Source organism: Nilaparvata lugens, chromosome X, assembly GCF_014356525.2.
Source record: "Nilaparvata lugens isolate BPH chromosome X, ASM1435652v1, whole genome shotgun sequence".
Lineage (NCBI taxonomy): Eukaryota > Metazoa > Arthropoda > Insecta > Hemiptera > Delphacidae > Nilaparvata > Nilaparvata lugens.
Window position 1 is genome coordinate 27,750,337 of NC_052518.1, and position 24,905 is coordinate 27,775,241.

General features: G+C 32.4%; 1 protein-coding gene across 1 annotated transcript; it reads left to right on the forward strand.

The window, feature by feature from the left end:
• The first annotated feature begins 49 nt into the window (after nt 1-49).
• On the forward strand, nt 50-24,905 carry LOC111061979 (non-specific lipid-transfer protein). The gene is made up of 9 exons (XM_039441869.1): nt 50-302; nt 9,015-9,144; nt 10,746-10,955; nt 11,036-11,038; nt 11,812-12,128; nt 15,174-15,429; nt 16,079-16,235; nt 22,250-22,479; nt 23,533-24,905. Exons 1-9 carry the CDS (start codon nt 255-257, stop codon nt 23,721-23,723), a joined length of 1,542 nt encoding a protein of 513 aa, XP_039297803.1. The 5' UTR covers nt 50-254; the 3' UTR covers nt 23,724-24,905.

Genomic DNA, 24,905 nt, shown 5'->3' on the forward strand with positions numbered 1-24,905 from the left:
CTCGCTTCTGTACCGCCATTATGATAACCAGCTTCTGAGGTTCTGAGTTCTGAATAGAAGCTGAAATAGGAACAGACGAGACCGTACAGCAGAAAGCGAACTGAACTGTCACTTCCACTTGGCGACTTGGCTGTTGGCTGAGTTGGCTCATTTCATTGTATGGTTAGGAGTTAGGACGGTGTCTGTAACCTGCTTTATTAGCTCTTAAAATTTCTTATATAAGTTGTGATATATTGGGTTTTATTAAATTTAAAATGGAATCTAAACCCAGAGTATTTGTCGTAGGAGTTGGAATGACCAAGGTATTTACTGCTATATTTTTTATGATTATAATACTGAAATGACAAATTTCTTTGATATGATTATCAATAATTAGGTATTGTCTGAGAATTCTCGTATTGGCATCTTCAAACAATTTTTACTTCGTACTATTCACTCTGCCTATTAATAATTATTCTCATATTGTTAGGTTTTTGGCATTTGGCTGGCACATAATATTGTTTATTATCAATCATCGTTAGGCTATTAAATTTCCCTTGAGAGGCGGATTGAATGATGAGTAGACAAATTTGAAATCTACGTAATATATTATTGTTCTCATGGCCTTGCTGGTAATGCTAGATGATTTAAAAAATCTATGTTCCTAGCATCATCTAAAATTATCTGCCCCTTCTCTCTTGTTTACGCCGAAAGCTATAGGCTATGTAGCTTTTTATCAGTATTATTGATAGTAGCCTATATAAAGTTGGGTTGAAACTAGGTTATGTAATTGACGTTATATAAAATGCTAAGTTTATGGGTCAAGAAATTTGCTTTGGTCCAAACATTTTGTGTTGTGAAATTGTGGGAGGAATAATTTTCTTTTCTCGAAGAATTTCTTATGTGACAGAGAGTCCGTATGAGTACTGAAGTCTTTGAAATTTTCTTTTGTCATGAATTACCCAAAAACCCAACAAACCATCACAAATACAACAATCGTAGACCAACGTAAGGCTTATCCAATATGCAAGAAGTATTGAATAAATATATCACTTTACAAGAGCTGCTTCGCTCTTGTGTGTAGTGCCTTGTGAATATTTTATTCGTTTTTTACTATGTTCCATTCGAATTTATCTACTCTTTATTGACTTGAAAATTTCATATATTCCTCAGAAATCCAAAAATTTGTATTACCTACATATTAAACAAACCTAGACTAACGCACAAGAGATATTAATTTAAATAAAATAATTTTTAATTAACTATCCAGGGAAAGATGTAATTATCAAATAATTAAACTAATCTTGGTCTTTTTAACTTTACGACTAACGCATACCGTACTCATGAACATTCATTTATATAATTGCAATTATGTATTTAAAATTCTCCTGATCCTCAAAGAAAAGGAAAGCTTGAGCTACAGGAGGGAGTTGAGTACCATTGGTTTGAAGCCTTTGGCTAAGCTCAACTACCTACTCAACAAGAGCATTTTAGTCCGCGATTAATTTAAATTTGTTTGCTCATTATTTATAGGTAAATCGACTGTTGAGTTTATGCTGTTGACAGCTAGATGTCGAGATTGAATTGAGATAAACCATTTTTTTTTATTGGTCCAACCATTCAATTTGTATAGCCTACAAGAATTCTGTTCAGTGTTCATTATGCTATATCAAGATGAATCTTGTTGGCTTAGGTATTGATTAAATATTGTTAATAAAAAGAACACTGGTGCTTACAAGAATGCAGGCCAAATCTAACCAAAAACGAAAACTAGGTTTATGTGGCAATTGGATTTAGTCTGATCTTAAATTGGGTCTGCAATATTTTTTGATGCTGGTTTAGAATCAGCTGTTGAAACCTTAGACCAGTTATAGAATAGACACGGCCAATTGTATATTCATACTGAAAGTCGATGAAGCCAACATCTACTGCCATATCTCCAAATCGTGACGTCAGCATCAGATAGAAAACTTTTCTGTAGAGTTTGTTTACATTGTTTTCCATAGCAGATTGTGTCTATTTCAGCGGGAGCGCAGCTGGAGTTTACCATTTTAATGAATAATAATTTACATCCTTCTGAAATAGACACAATCTGAAAGTTTTCTATCCGATGATGACGTCACGATTTGGAGATATGGCAGTAGATGTTGGCTTCAGAGGCTATACTTCCTAGCGTGTCTATTCTATAACTGGTCTAAGGTTGAAACCAAGTACTCATTTTGGTGAGATCGGGTCTCAATCTGTCAAAATCAGAATCAGATCATCTTGATCAGCTGTATGGCCAACATTTTCGTTCTTTGTATGTTTTTATTATCTAAACATTTTGAATAATGCCAACATATTGTCGTTTAAAATCAAAAATCTAACCTACCCTTTTACCTTTGGAACATAAATTAAACAGAACCTTTTATGTTCATCTAATCAAGGCAGAATGAAATCCAAAAGTACTGAGACCCTCCATTAAATACTGTAAAGGAACGGGTGTCAATCATTTGTGCGAAATCTCAATGAATGGGCGAGAATCAGCTGATTGGGAGGATCTCAGATGTACGAAATTTCAGTTTGTCTGGTTCTCGTATGTTTGTGGATGCAGTACCATATAATATTTGTATGATATCATTAATGTATGGTAAAATTATCATCAAATTTCAAATAATTGCCGTATAAAATCCTAAAACTAACCTTTCCTTTTACCTTTAAATCCCAGTTAAACAGAACCTTTTAGGTTATGTTCATCTATGATAATAATAATGTATTTATTACAGCAAAAAATTATACAAACAATACAGACAACTTGTACAATACATGATAATGAAGAATGCTAATAACATAGATGGAAATTACTGGGATATTGCAATTATTCAAATGCTAATGAATTAATAATTATTATTAAACGAAAATCCAAATTAAATGCTGTAAAACACCCCGAAGACTTCTGCTACTGGAAATAATTTGTGAATAGTAGCATACAAGCATAGTAGCGCTCATTTTTTTCCACTAGCTGTTTACTCCGATGTGAATATTTGCAGTAGCAGACGTCTTCAGGGTGATTTACAGCATTTAATTTGGATTTTCGTTTAATGATAATTATTGCTAATAACATGGATTAACATATCGGCATAGCCTATGTGAATGAAATGTATAGGTAATAGTAATGATAAATATAATGTATAAGTCTTTGTTGGCGCTAAGGCTCTAACAAATTTAATTACTGGTTCAAATAATAATAATAATAATAATGTTTATTACAACATTATGTTAGCTCAGAGCGAACGATTTGTGGATCACGGACATGACATGATTGCTCACCTCACGGATGTGAGTAGTAGTTGTGTCAGAAATCGCGTGTCAAACCTCCTGGGAATCGGAACCCAGGTTGGGATGGTCAAGCAACTCCTAAATGGGTAAAAAAATGTTTAGCTCAAGAGCTTTTACAAACAAGAGTTTCATCATACGGTAATCTAGAGGCAATACAATATTAATATAAGTTCCATTCAATAGTCCATCGAATATAAATCTTATTTCAGCTTATTTCTTCTAATGCTGAATCAGTCCAGATCATAATTAAATTTAATTATAATAGAAAAAAAATAACAACATATTATATATTAATGATCAAAACAATACCAATTGATAACATTTATATCACAGTCAGGTCAGACGGAGATTAAACAAGAATCAATCACAGTCAGGTCAAATCACAGAAACATAGTATAAAACATAAATAATCTATACATTAGTATCACAGCCTCCAGATAAAAATTCATTTATTGAATAAGATTTGTTTCTTTCAAACCACTGATGCAATTTAATCTTGAACACATTATTAATGGAGCATCTCGCAAATTTCATACCACAAGAAAACCAGTGGTTCTGAGTTTTTCTAAGTCTGCATCTAGGAACATTAATATCATGACTGGTTCTAACATTAAATCTGTGAAGTGAACTTCTTTCATTATGTTGTAACAGACTTCTCTTGACATTTATTAAAGCTGATAAATTATAAAGACTATGCACAGTCAACAGTTTCCCTGGGAGGCTTACCTAGCATAGCTCTTATGGCTCGCTTTTGGCACAAGAGTATGTCATTTACTGAGGGAGCATGGCCCATTATTTTTAAACCATTTTCTATATGACATTGGAACAAGGCCAAGTAAACAGTTCTCAGTTTATCCAATGAAATCGTATCTCTTAATCTTCGTAGAGCATAAATGACTCTACACAGCTTAGTACAGACATTACTCACATGTACCTGCCAATCCAATTTGGAGTCCAAATAAATGCCAAGAAGCTTCACTGCAGCCGCATCATTTCTGATACCACCTCTAAGACTACAGATAATCCTTCGAGTTTTTCCAGCATTCATCAGCAGCCCATTTGCAGCAAACCAATCAGCCGCCATACTGAAAGCTTCAGCCTCAATCTTTTGCAGCATGTGAAGATCAGCAAATATGAACTGATATTTAAATGTGATTAGTGGACTGTATAATTTGTAAACTATTAGAAGTGACTCACCAAGTGAACCAGCAACCCCTTGCTCGATACGGTTGCAACTCCTTGCTCAATACGGTTGCAACCCTTTGCTCGATATGATACCTTGCAGTCTCATATTAAAGGTGGGGTGGACGTAGGTGAGGATAAATCTAGGTGCTGACGGGATTTTCGAAACTGCAATACATCCTAGCCTCCTCCACTATTTACACATTGTCTGATGAGATACTAGAGTATTTTCAATTCGAATGAATTTGATGAAAAACTAGGAATGTTGATTTGACAAACATTTTGTCCACGCTTTACGGTGTTAACTTCACTATAACTACATGAATCTTTCATGTTGGAGAACGAATTTTCTCCTGGGAAAATACAACAATTATTTCCCGAAATACAAATTCAAGAGGCTGGATTGGAAGAGAATTTTTCCAATGCCAAGCCCAACGATACGCGAGCGCTGCTTTCTGCCCGACAGATATGCAAACACTGCTTCCAGGCGATTCCTGTAGGCAACTCTTCCGGCAAACCCCAGGTAGAACTAAGTCCCCCCCCCCCATGCAACTAGCTGCCTGGACTACAATTAACGCACTTGAAGCGCACCACTCCCAACCAGTACAGCTAGCTCCCAAATAAGCACAAGTATGTACAGCGGGAACATTTCAAACGCAAATGGCGTCAACAGCCTCCTTCAAATACCCACACTACAGAGTCATCTAGAAATGCAGAAATAATCATCATGCAAGAGAATAAATAACGACCGCATGATGGTGTACCAGATAGAAAATAAAATGAAATTGAACGAAAAAATAGAGGGAAAATACAAGTAGCACTCGACTAGACACCCTGTGTATCAGCCTGTAACGTAAGCAATGCTGTGAGAATAATCAACTTTCTATTACTTTTCTATTAGCACTACTGTACAATGGCAGTTAACAAGATTATCCCTGTGGCCAAGCAATCTAGTGGGTGCATGTACACTATTATTTGGCGAGAGTGCAATAAATTTGTTTCAAACCAGTTATTTATGATTGAAATTTTTCATCAGTATTTTTATAATTTCCGTCGCATGATATAATATGTTGCATTCAATTACATTGAACTATTTCCATTTAAAGCAAATAATACATTTGAATAAGGCTTAGCAATCAATGAATAATACTTCTAGAAAAACAACAATATTATAAAGAAGGAAAAGAGAAGAAAAGTGAAAATTATTATGGCAAGGGAGAAGTTAATATGATGACAATAAAAAAAAAACTGAGACGGATGAACTGTAATCGAATAGATCAATTTTTGCTACTACATTGAATAACTCATCGCACAATAACTCAGATGGTTCAATTCACAGCGAACATGCAAATATCACCAATCAGCTATATTTCCTCATTATACAGTAATTTATTTTCACACGGCTGAATTTTGTTTGTGCTTCAATTCAATTTATTCACAGCCAACAAAACAAATTGTAAAACAAGCAGAGTCGGAGTATTATATAGAAGTACTATATTTTTTACGAATAGTCATCTGAATAGATGATACAACATAAACTAGCAACATAGAGAAATACATATAAGAGGCTAACAAGTTGCTTAGACATGTTGTACCTATGGAATGCGCAAAAATAGTTGAAAATAAATCGATTAGGCTGATTCGTTTGAATTTAAGTAATTTCTTCATAACATTTAATTTTATTACTGAGTCCCTTATTCATACAAAAAGGGTTAAGGCATAGAAGATATTTTTTTATATGGTTGCGGTGTCCGTGCATTTACCCCACTTTTCTGTTGACTTGTATGAGAGTGAAATATTTCCTTTTAGTTCCATCATTGCTTTAATTCTGTTTCTATTCAGAATCATCTGAATTGTTCCTATTGTAATGAACTAAATCAGCAATCCCAACTATCTGTATGTAAATCCGTTTTCATATTTAAACTATTGAGACACGTTCTCCCTATTACTCACTTTTAGCCGTTGTACTTTCTGACTAATTGTTTCCAACTCTATTGGCATAAATAACATTTTAAATAGTTGTTTCCTAATCTGGGGCGATTTGAGTCCAGAGGGGGCCACATTTTTTGAGGCATTTACTTTTATGAGAATATTAATTTACTATTGAATTATAAAAGAGTTGGTTTCTACAGTAAAAGTAATTGATTCAATTAATGTAACCAAGTTACTGATGAGAAGTAAATTAAAAATTGTCTTATTCGTCCAAATAATTATGAATAGCGTCTATATGCGACCAATGGTCGTCGATTTAGCAGATTTCATTCAGCGTTTTAAAAAAAGTACTCGTCAATTATGCTACTTGGTAAAGCTATGTGGACAGTAATAATGCACCTTAAAAGTTTGATAATTCTCAGCTCCATCATTAGGCTACACTTCTCATTGATGTCCTCAGTGATTTAATAATGAGTACTACAATGTATCATTATTCAATACCAACTAATTAGCATACAATGATACTGTTATTAGATTATTGAACCTATCTATTGACATGACAATCCAACTACTCATCAATTCTCCAGCGAGTGATTAAAGCTACTATATTTATGGTGTGTTCCCTTCTAAAAATTAATGATAGTTCCTTTCTTCATAAAAAAATGTAAAGGAGTGATCTGTAATCTGTATCTTTTAATAAAAACTGTGAGAAATCACTTTATTAATTTTCCTTGATTCAAACTCCCTGTGATAGTTGATAGAATTCAACGAGACTTTATTGAAATCAATTCAACAGATTAAGAGGATGATAACAAAATTCATTTAGTTACATGCTCAATTTGTGTAAATAGTTGTGAAGATTGATTTGGGCGTAATCCCTGTAGTCTTCCTTGAGCTTGTAGTAAATAAATAAGTGATGGCGTGAATCCTCTGAAGCTACTTGATTTCAAATAATATTACTCATAATTACCTTAGTTATGAAATAACTCATAAAAAGTTATTGATTTGATAGGTCTAGTTGATTATTTGGAAAAAGTTTTCATGGTTGTTCTTCAATTTTGTAAATCTGTTTCAAGTTTTTTAATAAGATTTGGATGGTTTTTTCATTTCTTCGATTTATCTAGTTTGATGAAAAATTCTATTTATTGTGGCCATTTTGAACATTCAACAGTTTTCCATCATTATATAGAGTAAAATTTTTACTCAGTGTTACGTTTTACTAAACTTACAGTACTGTTGATCTGCTTATTTGCATAGATCTTACTACAACACAATATGTTTTTGAAAAATGTATACAATCAGATAGTCTCTTAAGTTAATGTGTGCTCTGAAAAATCTCAACATTCCGATATCTTTTGTCGTAGACTTTTATACTGAGAGAAGTTGAAATAATGGAAATTTCTAAAACACAGCTGTTGCCTATTTATTGTTCACTATAGTTATTTTCCACTAAGTGATAGGTAGTTAGGTACTCGAATGAAGGTGCATGATATCATAAATATATTTGATAAGAGAAGCATTGAAAGCTCACAATGTCCTTTTTTCGAATTCGTTAATAAGTAGACAATTCTTCTATTTTCAATGGCCAAGTGGCACTATTTTTTAAAAATAAATTATTCTTATTACTTGAGAAGCTTGATAAGAACTTGAAAGCTTTCAGATCAATTTCTTTATCTAATGTATAAAACACTATGTTTTCATTTTAAAAATAAATAGTTAATAGTTTCAACTAATTTATATTTTGAACAACAATTACAAACTATGAACAAATTAAGCTGATTTTCAAGCTAATTTATTTATTTCATCCAACATTATTACTGTACGGAATGCGAATAGGCGTTTGTCCGGAACATTTTCAGACCTGATCGAATTGATCATTTTATTCAGAATTGATCAAATTAAGGCTATCTCAAACTTATCAATAATCCCTATCATTTTCTCATCATTTAACTCTCGGTTGGTTGACGGGTAAGTGCAGCGGAGCGCTCACCTTTGCTACATTTTTTGATCCAATATATATTTGAAGTTGAGCACTATTGTCCTAAAACTTCATTCAGCTGTCAGTTGAAGGGTTCTGAAAGGGTTTAGTCGTACATCCTACACAGCTACAGCAGTATGCTGCCCATTGACTCATTATTTTACAAGATTAATTTCAGTTTTTTTCATTCTTCTGTTGTTATTTGTTTCTAAGATATGCAAGATTGTTGTTCGATATTATTGTTCACTTTAATTTTGGGAATCAAAGAGATTATAAATATTCTTACTTTGAATTTTACTATCTTTGACCTCATCTATTTTAGAAATTAAAAAATAATTAATTTTGAAAGAAAAAAACTGCTGGTATTATAAGAATTAAGTAGTATTTACTTGAAAGTAGCTTTCAATTCCAAAAAAATAAGAGAAAAAGTGAAAATATTGGTAGACAATTTATTGGTAAGCGCCGCACTCATCGTCGACCAACGGCGTCACTTTTTTAATGTCCACCAATGTTGGGTTAAACTTATGAATTGACCTAAATTATCAATTTTTTAAAAGTGATGTAAAAAATGAAATAATTCAATAAATGATTTTGTTTCTTATGTTGCTCAATTTCTTTGTTACAGTTTGAGAAGCCTGGACGCAGAGATGACTTTGATTATCCTCAGATGGCCCAGGAAGCAGTAGTCAAAGCATTAGAAGATGCAAAACTCCCTATTGGTTCTGTTGAGCAGGCCTGTATAGGATATGTTTATGGTTAGAGTAGATTTTCAGTATGGATTATTTTTGTGACACACATTTGTAAATGCCTATTAGTGACTTCTTGGATACAGATTAATAATATGTCATACTCAATGATTTTGGCATTGTAATTTATTGATAAAGGTAGTTCCAATATTTTGGAAGATTTTCAATTTAGTTTTATTCTTCAATTTCTGTAACGATTATGAAGTACAGAATTCTATTTTTCTAATTAAATGACTTCAAACCCTGTTACATTTTGAATATTTCTGAACTGAGTTCTTGTTTTGAATTGTGAAAACAACCTTATTTTGAATTCCGTTATCCACTTAAATTGAACAAACACATACAAAGTGTGGAGAACATCTGATTTAAAGTGAGCATTCGGAACAGAAATGTGAATTCAATTCAATTCAATTCAATTTATTTTCCTTAACACACATACATAAAATACAAGTGATATTAAATTACAACAAGAATAAACAACTAGCAAAATTAGTACAAAAAAAACAAAAATGTCCGTACAAGATGCTAATTCAGAATTTGGTGTAAAGGGGTGGGATTGAAGCTCTTCCAACTATGGTTACCCATGTACTAGGAAGGCTTTCAATCCTTGAGAGGGAAAATAAAGGATTAGGAAAAAAGGTGAGGTGGGATGATAGGATAGTTAATTTAATAAAGAAAAATAAATAAAAAGGTCCACACTAGATTGGTAAGTGAGCACACAAAAACACTAAGTTCCTCTTTTACTTTGTTTAATTTACAGGTAGAAAAAATAGTTCGTTTTAATCCAAATACTAATATCATGTTTTATTTTTTTAGTCAACTCTGCGCAGCAGATATATTCTTCAGGAATTTTATTTATCAATTTAGTGCTTAAATATATAAGTTGTCTTCTGATGGTTTCAATGTTTGTATTGTACATAAGATACTTATTTGAGGAGGGTCTCAGATTGTACAGGTTATTGATTGTGTTATTTGTGCAAGGAAAATTAGCTTTATGTTTGATTATATATTTCGCTACATTTATTACGTACAACTGCCTAACTGTTAACACATTAAACTCTTTGAAAGTCAAGTCGGTTGGGTAAAGTCTGGGTTTATTTATACATACAAAAAATGATTTTTGTGTTTATGAATTGTAAATTGAGTGTGTAATTGAAGAATGCTGAGTGACACATAACCTCTAGCTACATTTGGACTGTTGTAAAAATTAGAATTGGAACCGTTTTGGGCGTAAGTTAGCCTGTTGTACTTTTCTGTAAGTTGTATAATTCTGAATGATTGAATAAATAAATAAATACAATAAACAATAATTATGAAAGTTTGTGAAAAAGTGTTGGTGAAGCGATTAAAAGTTGAACGAAAATCATACTTACTGACAGGTCATGATTGGTTTATTATCTACTAATGTATTTAGTTTGACAGTCAAAACTTTCAGGTTATCCTCATAATCACCATTTTTCAAAAAATACTGAATCATGCCTTTTTTATCTTTTATTCGGTAGATATCTAGGATACTCTTATTTATTCTTTTTGACGACCTAGTTTTCTTCTTAAAAATTAAGACAATTATGCACTGGTTGATTAATATTGTGAAATTATTGTGCGCACAGGTGACTCTACTTGTGGTCAAAGAGCAATTTACCAGTTGGGAATGAATGGTATTCCAATGTACAATGTGAACAACAATTGCGCCACCGGCTCCACGGCATTGATTCTTGCTAAACAGCTCGTTGAAACTGGAAACAGTCACTGTGTATTAGCTTTGGGTTTTGAGAAAATGGAACGAGGATCACTCATGTCTAAGGTATTAAATACTTTTTGTGACTAACTTTCAGTATTTCAAGTCAAACCTAAAATTAGATTTAGCTCCACTTGAAAGCTCTTTTTATATTCATACTAGCAGGTAACCCGTGCTCCGCAAGGGTCTTATTAAAAACTTGACAGACTGAAAACTTGGTGAGTTCAAAATAGGCCTATAACCATCCCCAGTAAATAAAGAATCAATATGCAAAATTTCAAGTTAATCAGTTGAGTAGTTCAGACGTTATGATGCGTCGTCATTCGTGATTTTCCTATCATGTCTGTGTCTGAGTCAATTCATTCTTTTATTACCTATATTATAGATGATCTATAATTGTATCCACAAACAAATCAATTAATAACAAATAAAAACATACAATTCAGAAACCTGCTAAACTAATAGTGGGTTCTGCCGGTTCCTTTTGTTAACAATAATTTAAACAGATTAACCAATCTAATAATTTATTTTATTAAATTCAAAGTTTCAAACACATGTAGATATTCCTATCATTTATTGAGATGATAAATCACAACATGAAACATTAGTTTAAGCATTCACTTGAACTGCATGTGAATGATGAAAAAACAGTAAATACACGGATTAATATCAGTTGGAATCCAATATTAGATCTTGTATTCAACTTTCTTCGTATAGCAATAAAATTGGATGTAACATTTTCTTACCACTTTGATTTTGAACGGATTAGAAACGGAAGTTTGTAGTAGACAATGCTCCAAAAATGTCTGAGAGCGTTAATTATTTATGCTTCTGTGACTTTTGGATAGAAAAACGTATCTGCTAAACCTTATTACATTTGCATCAATGTATCAATGTGTCATTCAGCCAATAATGCTTACAGTTTAATCACACTATAGAGATGCTAGAGGTATTTGAGAAAATTGCCCTTGTTTGTGTTATCGATCTCATAATTTGTTTATTGTGTTTTGTAAACAGATACTCTCAATTCAGACACGAGTACACTCTGGAAGAGATAATGAACTCTCCTCACGTTTTTGGACCTTTGACAAAACTGCAGTGCTGTCCAACTTCTGATGGCGCTGCTGCTGCAATTATAGCTTCTGAGCAATTTGTTATTGCTAATAATCTGCAACACAAAGCTGTCGAGATATTGGGAATTGAGATGTCCACCGACCTACCGTCAACCTTCAATGAAAGAAGCTGCATTAAAATCGTAGGTCTTGATAATTCAGTATCAAAAGTAGTGTTCATAATTTTATGTATTTATTTTTATGTCAATTTAAATTTATATTCCCTTGCTTTTGACCTGATCAATGGCAAAAATAAACCCACAAACGGACGATTCGAGGTTCTATTCATCAGTATGAACTCACTATGCTCGTTCAATTATTTTCTTGACTGAGAAAATCTCGCATAATAATTTTTAAAATGTCGCTGATATTCTATCAGCTGTTCTATTAAAATCTCTAGTTGGAATCGGTTTACAATATTCCATACGACTTTTGTATGATTTTAACTTCTCGTGATTATTGAGTGTATCTATAGCATACACAATACATAGTTCCTGTATTGAGAGCCTATCTTTTTTGTCTGAAAAAGGACAAAGGAGTCCTTTAAATTTGACAAAGGAGTCAGTAAATTTTGTTGCCCAAAGAACTGATCTGTAAAAAGGTTATTGTCGAACATACAAACAAGGATTTTGTCTAAAAATGGAAAATGATGAGAAATTACATTTATTCAAATGCTAATCGATAAATAATTATTATTAAACGAAAATATAAAGTTAAATGCGGTAAACCACTTTCAAGACTTCTGCTACTGCAAATATTGACAACATGGTTAACAGCAGCTAGATGGAAATTCGATGTGAGCCACTATCCAAAAATTATTTGCCAGCCCGGAAATCGAACCCGGTACCTCCTAATTGCTAGTCAGGTATGTTCTTAACTAGGAGCTAACAGCTAGCAGGTACCGGGTTTGATTACCGGGCTGGCAAATAATTTTTGGATAGTAGCTCACATCGAATTTCCATCTAGCTGTAAACCTTGTTGTCAATATTTGCAGTAGCAGAATTCTTCAATATGGTTTACAGCATTTAACTTTGGATTTTCGTTTGATAATAATAATTATTTATCGATTAGAATTTGAATAAATCTTATTTCCCATCAATTTCCATCTGTAGACTAGCCAGTCTCTATGGCCTAGTATAAAATGAGCGCTGCTATCCAGAGATTGTCAGTTTGGTGTAAGAATAAGCATACCTTACTATTAGTTAGGAGGTACCGGGTTCGATTCCCGGGCTGGCAAATCATTTTTGGTTTGTAGCTCTCATCGAATTTCCACCACCTCAACCTTGTCAATATTTGCAGTAGCAGAAGTCCTTGAGGTAGTTTACAGCATTTAACTTTGGATTTTCATTTTATAATAGTTATTTAACAATTTTGTCCTTGAGTTGATAGTAGGAACTCGCTAACGCTCGTTCAACTAGAATTGTGAAATTCATTTTAGACAAAAAAGAAACAGATCAATTTCATTCGATTGTCGTTAAAAATAAGTATTCAAGTTATATCCATTTTAAATTGAAAATACGTTTCAGGCATATTTTCCCAATATCAACAATAATTGAAGTTACATATTTTTAATTGGTTTTATGAGATTTCTTAACGAATTTCACATAAGAAATAACCATTCTAGTACCTCATAACCCTGCCACAAATTTAAAAAATTGAAAATTTGAAGAAAAAATTGCAATATTCCGCCATTATTATCTTGGCAAGAAAGCATTTTATGACTCATGTTTACTGTTACTTTTTCTGTATTTTGATGTAAAGAAACCACTCACGAAGTTTGTCGGTCTATTTTATAAACATTCTGAAGATAATCAAGTTATAGATATTGATACTATAATAGACCGCTCTGATCGCAAATCGTTCTCTGTGTGTCCAGGTCCTGAAACATAAATTTCTGTCTGACATTCTGTCTGGCGTCGGTAGATGTGAATGGAGTATTACTCTAGACATTTCCATAATTACGTTGGTAACCTGAGTTACCCATTAAACTAGATAGCCAAGTGAAGCAGTCGCTTGCTCCGGGCAGTGCTGTTAGAGCCCGACTATGACTAATTCACCAGCAAAATAATTCTACAGTGATATTTACGTTATAAAGTCAGTAAAAATGATAGGACGATATGGTTGCCACCTTTCTTTACCCACCGCCTTCTATAGCTGTGATTCAAGTCATCACGTTAAAACTGAAATATAATTTTAATTGTTGATCATCAAATATAGTACATTTATCAAAAAAATAGGCCTTTGTCTTTTCAACTACATATGCCTAATACGTTTTCATAATTGAGATAAAATGTTTTGGTTGTTCACTATATCTCTTAATAGCCTAAACGAGTTGGCAATGATGCAGTGTTGGAAAAGGATAGAGCTATCTGGTTTTTCTAATGGCAGTCAAGGATAGGAAACCAGCTGACTTTATAACATGAATCTCAGTACAGAAAAAATAAAATTTGCGAACGATGTGCGCAGTTGTATCCATAAAGGTGCGTACAGATATACGCACCTCCAACCCGCTCCGCGTACGCTCCGCCCTCGTTCCGCCATCGCTCCGCACTCGCTCCGATCATGAACGTTACAGGAGATGTTAGCTCTTCTCGCGTTCCACTCTTGCTCCCCGGTCGATCATCAATCGATCTGCTTGAGTGACGTTCGATTGCGGAGCAGAGCGAAAGTCTGTACGCACCTTTAGAGATACAACAAATGTCATAAGTTAAAATATAACGCAAGAACGCAGTACACAACCCTATTGTTATAGTATCTAGCTGACTGTGCATTGTTTTTTCTATGTATCAATTAATAGAATTTAGTTAGTTCTACATAATCACTTGACGGGAGCACTTGGCTCCCGAAGTTCTGTTATTCGGTTTCTTGTAGCTTGTAGTTGTCGCCTTATATAGGTTGTATAGTAAAATAAGTTTCAATTTTTAAAAACTGAGTCGTGTCGTCCAATCACTCAACTGAAATGATGTAAAATTTTACAGACGAAATAAATAATCTAAAATAAAATTTCTAATGAAATTGCATTGAATTCTAAAATTGAATTGACAACAAATTGATTGATGTCAATGTGAAGTACAACAGTATCAGTACTACAGATGTCATTTATCTGGAATGGTATTACAGTACTGTGTATAGGTGATTTCAGTCAATCTTGATTGTTTCAATGTTATTCAAAATTAACTTACTTTCAGGTTGGCTATGACATGACAAAAAATGCTGCTGAGAAGCTGTATAAAAAAACAAATACAAAACCAATTGAAGTTGATGTTATTGAACTGCATGACTGTTTTTCTGCCAATGAACTGATCACCTACGAAGCTTTGGGGCTCTGCTCCCCTGGAACCGCTAAAGATTTCATTGATGCTGGACAAAACACTTATGGAGGAAGGCATGTCATCAATCCGAGTGGAGGGTTGATCTCAAAGGGTCATCCTTTAGGAGCGACAGGTATAATCTATTATTTGTTTTCTTCATTTTATTTTTTGTTAGGTGTCGAGGTTTCTAGTTATTTGTTGCATAAGTGTAATGATTTTTCAGTTATAAACTCGCAAATACTCACATAGTCTGTAATAATAGTTATGTTTGAAAATATTGCTAGATTGAACATGTGAAAATATTCTAATGCTGGGCTGTATCAACCCGGACATCAACCCTTGATTCAGCTATTACTGATAATACTGGCTAGACTCAAATGGATCTAATTTTTGCTATGATTTTACTCATAGTTCAGCTGATAACATGTAATATTATTGTTGTGTTGTTCATCTGTTCTTCTGTTCTATTATTTGTGAATGGGAGTAGAATTTTCATCGTAAAAGAGTTTTCTGAATTGATGCACTGAAAAAGGTTATCTTCTATCATATTATTCAGTATGTATTATCATCAATCACATCCAAACGAATGAATTCGAATTAACCAAGCTCATAAAACAGGAAACTAACCCTACAAATACTTTAATTAGCATTCAATTCACTATTACTCTATCAATGGCCACACTACTTTTCATTAACATTTTTTTCAAAAAGCAATTTGTCATTATGCATGTTAATCACTGGTGGAAAATAAACTTTATTATTTATTTATTATTTTGATTCAGGTATAGCTCAATGTGCTGAACTGTGCTGGCAATTGCGTGGTGAAGCTGGTAATAGACAGGTGCCTAATGCTAAACTGGCCCTTCAACATAACATTGGATTGGGTGGAGCTGTAGTTGTTGCCTTATATAGGTTGTATAGACCTCGTCCTACTACCAGGTAATCAATCATCCTTAGTGTGGTAAATAGTTTTTCATAATAACATATTGTTTGTTTTTATTCATTCTAGAGAAATAATAAAACATTACCATCAGTTACAATACAACTCTAAACATCTTTATTGGCATAGAACTTTACAATATTGAGACAACCGTCAATAAAAGATCCAAGATTTCCAGTTAATAATAAAATAATAATCTATTTATATAAAAATGAATGTCTTTGTGTTTGTTCCCGATAGACTTGAAAACTACTTGACAGAACGGCATGAAACTTTGGGAATATATTGTGTGAATATTGGGGATGGTTTCTGATCAGAAATTTTAATAGGGGGGGGGGGGCTATAATAATTATTTATCAATACATTTTACAGACCTATGTTATCGAAATTGTCGGCCGAGCTACCGAAGAACGGAAAGATGATCATGATTCAAGATCATGTTGTGATAATATGATTCAGCATCTAAAGTTAAGAGCTGTAATAAACATAAATTGTGTACTGGTATTGATACGGTAGTTTGGAGTTGAAGTTTAGTCGATTGGTACCAGCTGTAAATAATGGTTCCTTAGAAGAATAATACAAATAATATGATCACTCCCCTATCATTGAAAAACTGGAAAATGTTGGAAAAAATTATTCACCTCATGAAAGAGTTGTTCATATCACATTCATTAATTACTGAAGAATGCCAGAATAATTTACAATTTTTTGAATTTATCTTAGCTTATATTCATCCTAAAATGGAAAATGGAAAGAATATGGAATTCTGTGTGATTCATCGTATATCGAATTTCCTGGACCATTTACTGACAATCAACTATGAACGCATTAAATTCATCTCTGAAACACTGATTTAACACACACACACACATACACATACACACACACACACACACACACACACACACACACACACCACACACACACACACACACATATATATATATATATATATATATATATATATATATATATATATATATATATATATATATATATATATATATATATTTAATTCAACACTTAAAAATAGATATTACTACCAATTGATTGAGAGGAATTGTCTTCGGAATAATAAATGCTGCATGACTAAGCACATAGGAAGTCCGTATTTAAATGAAAATATCGATTGTCAGATAAATTTAATGATTTACCAAATAAAGCCAAGTGTGACATGAGATACATTGACTTTTTGGCGGTACGAAGTTTGCCGGGCCATAAGCTTTGTAACCATCAATGTGAAACAAGTTTATCTCATCGGTAGATATCTATACTTCAGTTAGTATTATAAAGTCCGGAGACATTTCCAAGTTAATCAATTCAACTAAAAACAAATAAAAATTCTGCCTTAGGCTACGGATATTCTGATTTATAAAAACTAGAACATGATTCGAATAATAATAATTTCTCTGGTCGAGGAAGGATACAACACGATCAGAGGAGTTCATTCAAAATATAGACATGTTGATTACAATAAGCATATAAGCTACGATTATTTATGTAGTATTAATGCAATAGATTGATTATTTGCTGATATGAGAACAAACTGTGGCCCCCGCTTTGCATGAATATATGTCGGGATGCCACTAATTTTGCTCTAAGTTTTAATGCAAAAAAGTAAAAACGTCTAGTAAGATAAAACTTGCAAGTTTATTAGAAGTTCATGAAAACTACATCTATATATACAACATTTAAAAAAGAAAATTGATGAAGAAACATGAAAATATTTATAATACTTATGAGAAAAAAGATTATTCAAAATAAGAAAATATGAATGAAAAAGAATGTAAATTTTGTTCATTGAACTAATTGTTCTCCATGATTGATTCTATTATCCAGCACCAGCGGCCAGTTTTTTGTTTTAATTTGAATGAATTAATTGAAAATGTTTCTTTAATGGCTACTGGAAATTTTTGGTCCTAAATATTAGGCTGACCTCTGAGCAGCTGATGTTGTCATCCTGGGAATTGTCAATTCCATGTTCCTTCTGCGTTTTCCTTGTGTGTGATTCAGATTGAAAAAGAATTGTGAGTTTTTTTGGTGAAGTCTATGAATGTAAATCTGTCTGATGCTGAGGATTCTGAGCTCTGAGAATAGTTGTACTGAAGGGAGGAGTGGATGTTTGCGTCCTATTATCCTCAAAATCAGCTTCTGAACCTTGAAGATAGGATCAATGTGGCAGAACTTTGTAGCTCCCTAGGCCAAAATGTCATATCTTGCTATGGACTCAACTATCGCATAATAAACATTTTTCATCATATCTGTTGATAGTAGCTGTCTGAGTTCGATGAATTTGTAAATTAATTTTCAGATTTTAGCTGTTTGATGTAAGATGTGTTTATCCCGCGAAGTAATTCATCTATTATGACTCCTAGATATTTTATATTGTTTGTGCGCTCTATTGAAGGACAATTACAATTCATACTAATTTGCAATGATGGAGTTTTATTGTCTGCTTAAAAGTTTTCTTGGAATCTGTCAGTGAGAATGCAACAAATTTTGTTTTTGATATAGTTATGAATTTTAGTTATTTAGCAATCACAGACAAATCTTCTACAATATGTCGTGAACAATTTCTCATAGAAAGAATACTTTTTATGGAACAATACTATCTAGTCTTGAAACGAATAAGATTTGATGAAAATAAATGTTGAGAATCAAGTCGTTTTAAATCAAATAAAATTTATTCATCAAAACAAAACGTTTGCTAGAGATATTCCATTAATTCATTTATATAGGTTGTAATATAAGTTGCTGGATTGGATTCTAGTTCATTGGTGGGGCATAGTGAGTTCTATGTTTTAATTCAACCGTGTTTGCTCTTGTGTGTGTATGTTATGAATTATCGGCTGAAAGCGTGGGTAGATTTTCATGAGATTTGGCAAGAATGTTCCTTTTTAAATTACGCGTCGATGGTTTATTGATATTTTACATTTTAAGGATAATATAAAAAGAAAAGAAAATTATCATACTTTAATATTACTCACTCTTCTTTTTACAGTTACTGATAATTAGATTAAAAAGCTATAAAAAATATCAAAACATGAATAAAGTGTACGTTTGATATTTTTTTATCTATAATGTATACATTATCTGTATAAAAATTGAGGGAAATGATTATTTTGAGTGGTGTGATCATCCGGTATAATGTGTGCTGAAAAAGAGGCCTCTTTTTAGTATGACTGTGAGTTGAAATGCAAAATTTCAAAAACCTTACACGTTGTCGCGCAATTCAAAAATGAATGAATATTCCTCATCTCTTGAGTCTCATGAGAATCTATTGTGGCTGGAAAGACGAAAACAAATCCGATTCAGTTGAAACGTAAACCTCACGACACTCGGTCAATAATAACCTTTCAAAATCGAGAAACGACTTATACTCTTGTGAGATTCGCTTCAAACTGTCAGCATTAGTTGGTTGACAAGCATTTATGTTTATATTATGAGTAATGCTGGCAGTTGGTTATAATGGACCAGCAGGTTTGAGATCCATTGTCACTGAATTAATGTCTGCTTTCAAGCCTTGGTTTTTTTCAAAACCTTGAATTATGTATTTTTTGCAAAATAAAGTTTTAGATTGAATTGAATACTAAGCAATATATATAAATACATTGTAATGTTATATCTCTGAATAAACCATTTGCAATGTAAAGTAAGAATTCGACCTTTCTGACAATTCTAACAGATCTAAAGACAATAAGACCATATATTCAACTGATCAAACCATATGACCAACTATAGATCAAAACCTAACTCATTTCAAGTGACTGTGTTAGTATTAACATGAAATCAAAATCACGTTCCAGTCAATCATTTCAACCAGTTTCGATGTATTTAATAGTCATTTGTGCAACTAGTGCGCAAAGTGACAGTTTGCTGCACCGAAAGAAACGTTTACGCACGAGCAGGCGTAAAGTTTAGGCGAGTGCGGAATGATGGTTTCTTGAGTGCAGCAAAGGAACTTTGCACACGTATTTCACATTAAATTTGTCCTACAGTTACCGTTGAATGTAAAAAAAAGGTAAAAAGATGTCTTATAATTCATCAACTTTATATGAGTGTTATATTGTGGCACTTACTTCTGATAATGAAGTATTGCAATCATTACACACAGAAATGTTCAGAAGTTAATGGAAATGACAATAGCCGTGGCATTTCAGAGTTATCCAGGAGTCAATTATTTTTATCTCATCTACAAAAAAATTATAATATAGTACTATAATGAAGATAATAATAACAAAATAATATGATTGATGTTAGAAAATACTTCCTTCCTATATAGGTATGAAATAATATATTTTTACTCATTTCCCTTTAGAGATCTAATATTTACAGGGTTTTCTAACTTACCTTTTTCGGAGAGTGAAATTTCAAATTTTATTTTTGAATTTTCAGCAAGATAGGCCAAAAGAAAGCTTTCTGATGGGGTTTTCACTTTTTTACTATTACACCACGAAGAGAACATCCCATACCGTTTTCATATTTTTGTCTTGATTTTTCTGGAAGTAAGTTTAGACAAACATTTTTAGCGATTTCTGTCAATTCAATGATTTTATTTAAGCCAAAGTAGATCAGTACATAAGCCAGGTCACATACAACATTCATTATACATGAAATACATAGTCTATACAATGTCAGCTTTTAAAAAGTCCAGTGTCTAATTGTCTTTTTGTGATGACTATTTTCACTATGTCCAACGTATATTAATCATATAATATGACCACTTCTATTACCAATATAATATCATAATATATTATGTTTAATTTTATGAATGTTACAAAGTAATAAAGTATTAGCTATCAAATAGCATCAACAAAACTCTTCTGTAGTACAGATGCTTGTCTCACTATCACATTCAACACTATCTACATCCATTTTTTACACAAATTATTACGAAAATTAAACAAGAAAGAACAAATTTGCATTCAAAATACACGCCAACAGCTGATTTGAATGATGGAAGAATGAAGCTTAGACCAGTTATAGAATAGACACGGCCTATTGTATATTCATACTGAAAGTCGATGAAGCCAACATCTACTGCCATATCTCCAAATCGTGACGTCAGCATCAGATAGAAAACTTTTCTGTAGTTTGTTTACATTGTTTTCCATAGCAGATTGTGTCTATTTCAGCGGGAGCGCAGCTGGAGTTTACCATTTTAATGAATAATAATTTACATCCTTCTGAAATAGACACAATTTCTGAAAGTTTTCTATCCTATGACGTCACGATTTGGAGATATGGCAGTAGATGTTGGCTTCAGAGGCTAGACTTCCCAGCGTATCTATTCTATAACTGGTCTAAGGTATGAAGAACCGTCAGGCGCGCGACCTAGCGGAAAAAATCGTAACTACGTTCGTTCCATCTATCTAAAAACAGTTTCCAGAAATTTAGATTTACGGTCTCAAATTACGAAAAAATGCTCAAAGTAGCCCAAAAATATTAATAAAAATAACATAGACACCAGAGAATATTGATTGTAGTTTTTCTATTCACATGGATATCAATGAACGATAATTATTTTACCTCAAAATTCAAATTTCGTAATGTGTATTTGCTAGACTAAATTTCTCATTGCTTGCAGTTGCAATAATAATTATCAATAAAAAAGAAACATTATTTATTATTAAATGATGAGATGTAATTATTTAATTATGATTTACATGAACATTATTCTTATTTTTGATTTCTAGATTGGGATTCTATCATAAATGTAGCCATTGAAATGATTCTTATCCAAACACAGTCATTGTAACCAACATTGATTCTGGTTTTCACGTACCAATCATCCATATAACCCACTAACTATTTTGTGTTGCAATGTTGCAAATCTGGAGTACGCAAAGTATTCTCTTTGCGGACTAGTGCGGAAAAGTGATTCTTTGCGTTCTGTAATCAGTGTAGGAATGGTCACTTTTCAAGGTAACTGTAGGAAAAATTTATTTCCATAATATATTCCATCTGATCATCAATAATACAAGTTGTTCAAATTTTGCTGTTTGCTTCTCAGCTCGTCCATTTCGAAAACTCTATTGAGCAGCGGACCAAACCCAGACATTTTCAAAGCATCCGTTTTGTTCAAAGCTCTTAAAGGAGCAATGGAAGAGGACTCTGACAATCTTATTGAGCGTGTGAGAGGCATCTATTGTTTCAAGGTGAAAAACGGTCCCAATGGCGCAGAGGGTATGTGGATCATCAATGCTAAAACAGGAAAAGGTTCTGTTGAATTCAATGGAAAAGGTAAGTGTTTCACTAAAATATTAACCAAGAATGTATGACACTATACATGATTATTTTGCATGATTATTTGCATTTTCTTACTCTTATCTAGAGCTAGAGATGAACAATCTAGAGTTGGTCTTGTTGAAAAAATAATATATTGTTGAACTCATTCAACTAATGATATTAATGGAGTGAGGCTCTTAATACACTAGGAGTGGGACACTTTGTATCCGAGCGAGTCGCGGGGAATTAGTTATTACGGCGTTTTTTACCATAAGGACACCACTAGTGTCTGAAAATCATCGCACGGCACTGAACTGAATTGCTGTTATTACACTCTGGTGTTCCATCCTAGTGTAATACGAGCCTCAAGAGTTGAGCCTTATCCTGTAAGAGTTGTCACATTTTTATATACTCTAATATGTTTTCAGGATAAATTAATGTTCGTAGCATATTTGGATCATTGTAATGATATACTTTATTTCCGAATTCATATTCAAATGAGACATTCGAAAGGGAAGAAAACAGAAACAGAAAACTGTTATCTTCGTCAAGCAAATATATTAAGACCTTTATATCGCAACAGATTATCTATTTGCAAACAATTTATCATCTTTCAATCGATCTTATGCGTTCTTCATAAGTTGACGACTTATTTTATAACCCAGAACAATAATTTTGCGAGGAAAACACTTGCATTGATATTTATGATCTTTTCATAAAAAACTATTGTTTTCAATTATTTATTCATAAATTGATGACAGTATTACATTGTATTTATAAATAAATATGACTTGAGCTCACTTACTTGATCACAGTTTACAGTGTTCATTACCCGAAACGACCGGCGAACACATTATTATCATTATTATTATTATTATTATTATTATTATTATTATTATTATTATTATTATTATTATTATTATTATTATTATTATTATTATTATTATTATTATGTGTAACATTTCCAGTTTAAATCATCAGCTGGAACAATTCTGTTTTAACTTGAACTCTTCTCTGACTGATTGTGTTTTTTTATCGTAATGGTGATGAAATGCTTTGTTTTTGCAGACAAACCAGACGTGACATTCATCATGAACGATGAAGACGTGGTTGATCTGATCTCGGGCAAAATGAATCCTCAAAAGGCATTCTTCCAGGGAAAAATAAAAATTCAAGGCAATATGGGCTTGGCAATAAAACTGACTGAACTACAGAAAAAAGCTAGCAAGAGAATCGAAGAACTACGCTCAAAATTGTAGAGTTTCATTTTAAGATCTAAAATAATTATATGTAAAGTGTTATTTGGTTTTTAAAATGATATTAATAAATTAGGTTCTAGAGGTTTCATATCATTAGTTTTAGAGCATTGCTATATCATTGAAACTTCATCTTCGCATTCCTGATGTTTTATATATTATAATCATAGTATTGGAATAATTATTAAATATTCTTTATGTGCCCAGTCTTAGTAACTAGTATTTTATATTTTTCTACACATACCTATGTACAATCAATATTAGATTAGAACAAAAGTTCAACTTCAATTATCGTTTAGTATTTTAATAAACTACTTAATTAGTAGTTGAAAAACCAGCAATAGAATAGGTTTTAAAGATATTATCTTTTTAATATTAAAACCTCTGTAATCAGGCAAAACTAAAATAAACATTGTATTTAATTATATGAAACAGTCTTGAAGGCAATTTAGGTAGAAAACTCATGTTTTTTCATCGTGTGTGATGAATTTTTTGGAGTTGTTGTAATAGAAAATGAATTAATAATCATTCTGACTCTGTAAACTGAATGCTGAATGTAGACTGATGGACTGATGCTGTGATGCTATCAACCATGATCTGCTAAATGAGCCTGATCTGTGACTAATCATGACTAATAACTGGATAATCAATTCCATAATGTATTGTTCATCCTTCCTATGCTGTCAACGTTTATAATAGCTTCAATTCTTCAAATGTAGGATTGTTTTATTTTATCCAGTAATTATTGTCATATATTATTCACGAATAACTGAAACCCATGAAGGGTATTCATAGCCTTCTTTATTGATACATAATATATGTTGACATACTTTTACTTTTAAAATCAGTAGATTCTCATAATACTCATACAATATTTTTAGCATACGTGCAAAATACTCAAATACATCAAAGTAATATTGCAAATTAATTATTATCATAGATTGTCTATAAAACGTGCCTCTCAAATAGCAGCAATAAATTCATTCGATAAGACTTCAAATCTGAAAGATGCCTGAACTAGTTAATAATTATATTAATATGAGAGACGATATTATATATTATATTTATAAAATGCAATTTTATTTATTAGGATACTTGTTGAATTTTCTATAATGGAATTTGGTGCTATGGAGTTTGGTTTCAAGGTGAATTTGTACTTTTCAATAAACTTCCTGTTCTAGTTTA

What these genes read in the sequence shown, in the direction of transcription:
- LOC111061979 (XM_039441869.1), top strand. Translation starts at nt 255, where the DNA reads ATGGAATCTAAACCCAGAGTATTTGTCGTAGGAGTTGGAATGACCAAG. An exon ending in CTGTATAGGATATGTTTATG is followed by an intron (nt 9,145 to 10,745) that starts GTTAGAGTAGAT and finishes TTGTGCGCACAG; the next exon opens with GTGACTCTACTTGTGGTCAA. An exon ending in AGACCTCGTCCTACTACCAG is followed by an intron (nt 16,236 to 22,249) that starts GTAATCAATCAT and finishes TTTGCTTCTCAG; the next exon opens with CTCGTCCATTTCGAAAACTC.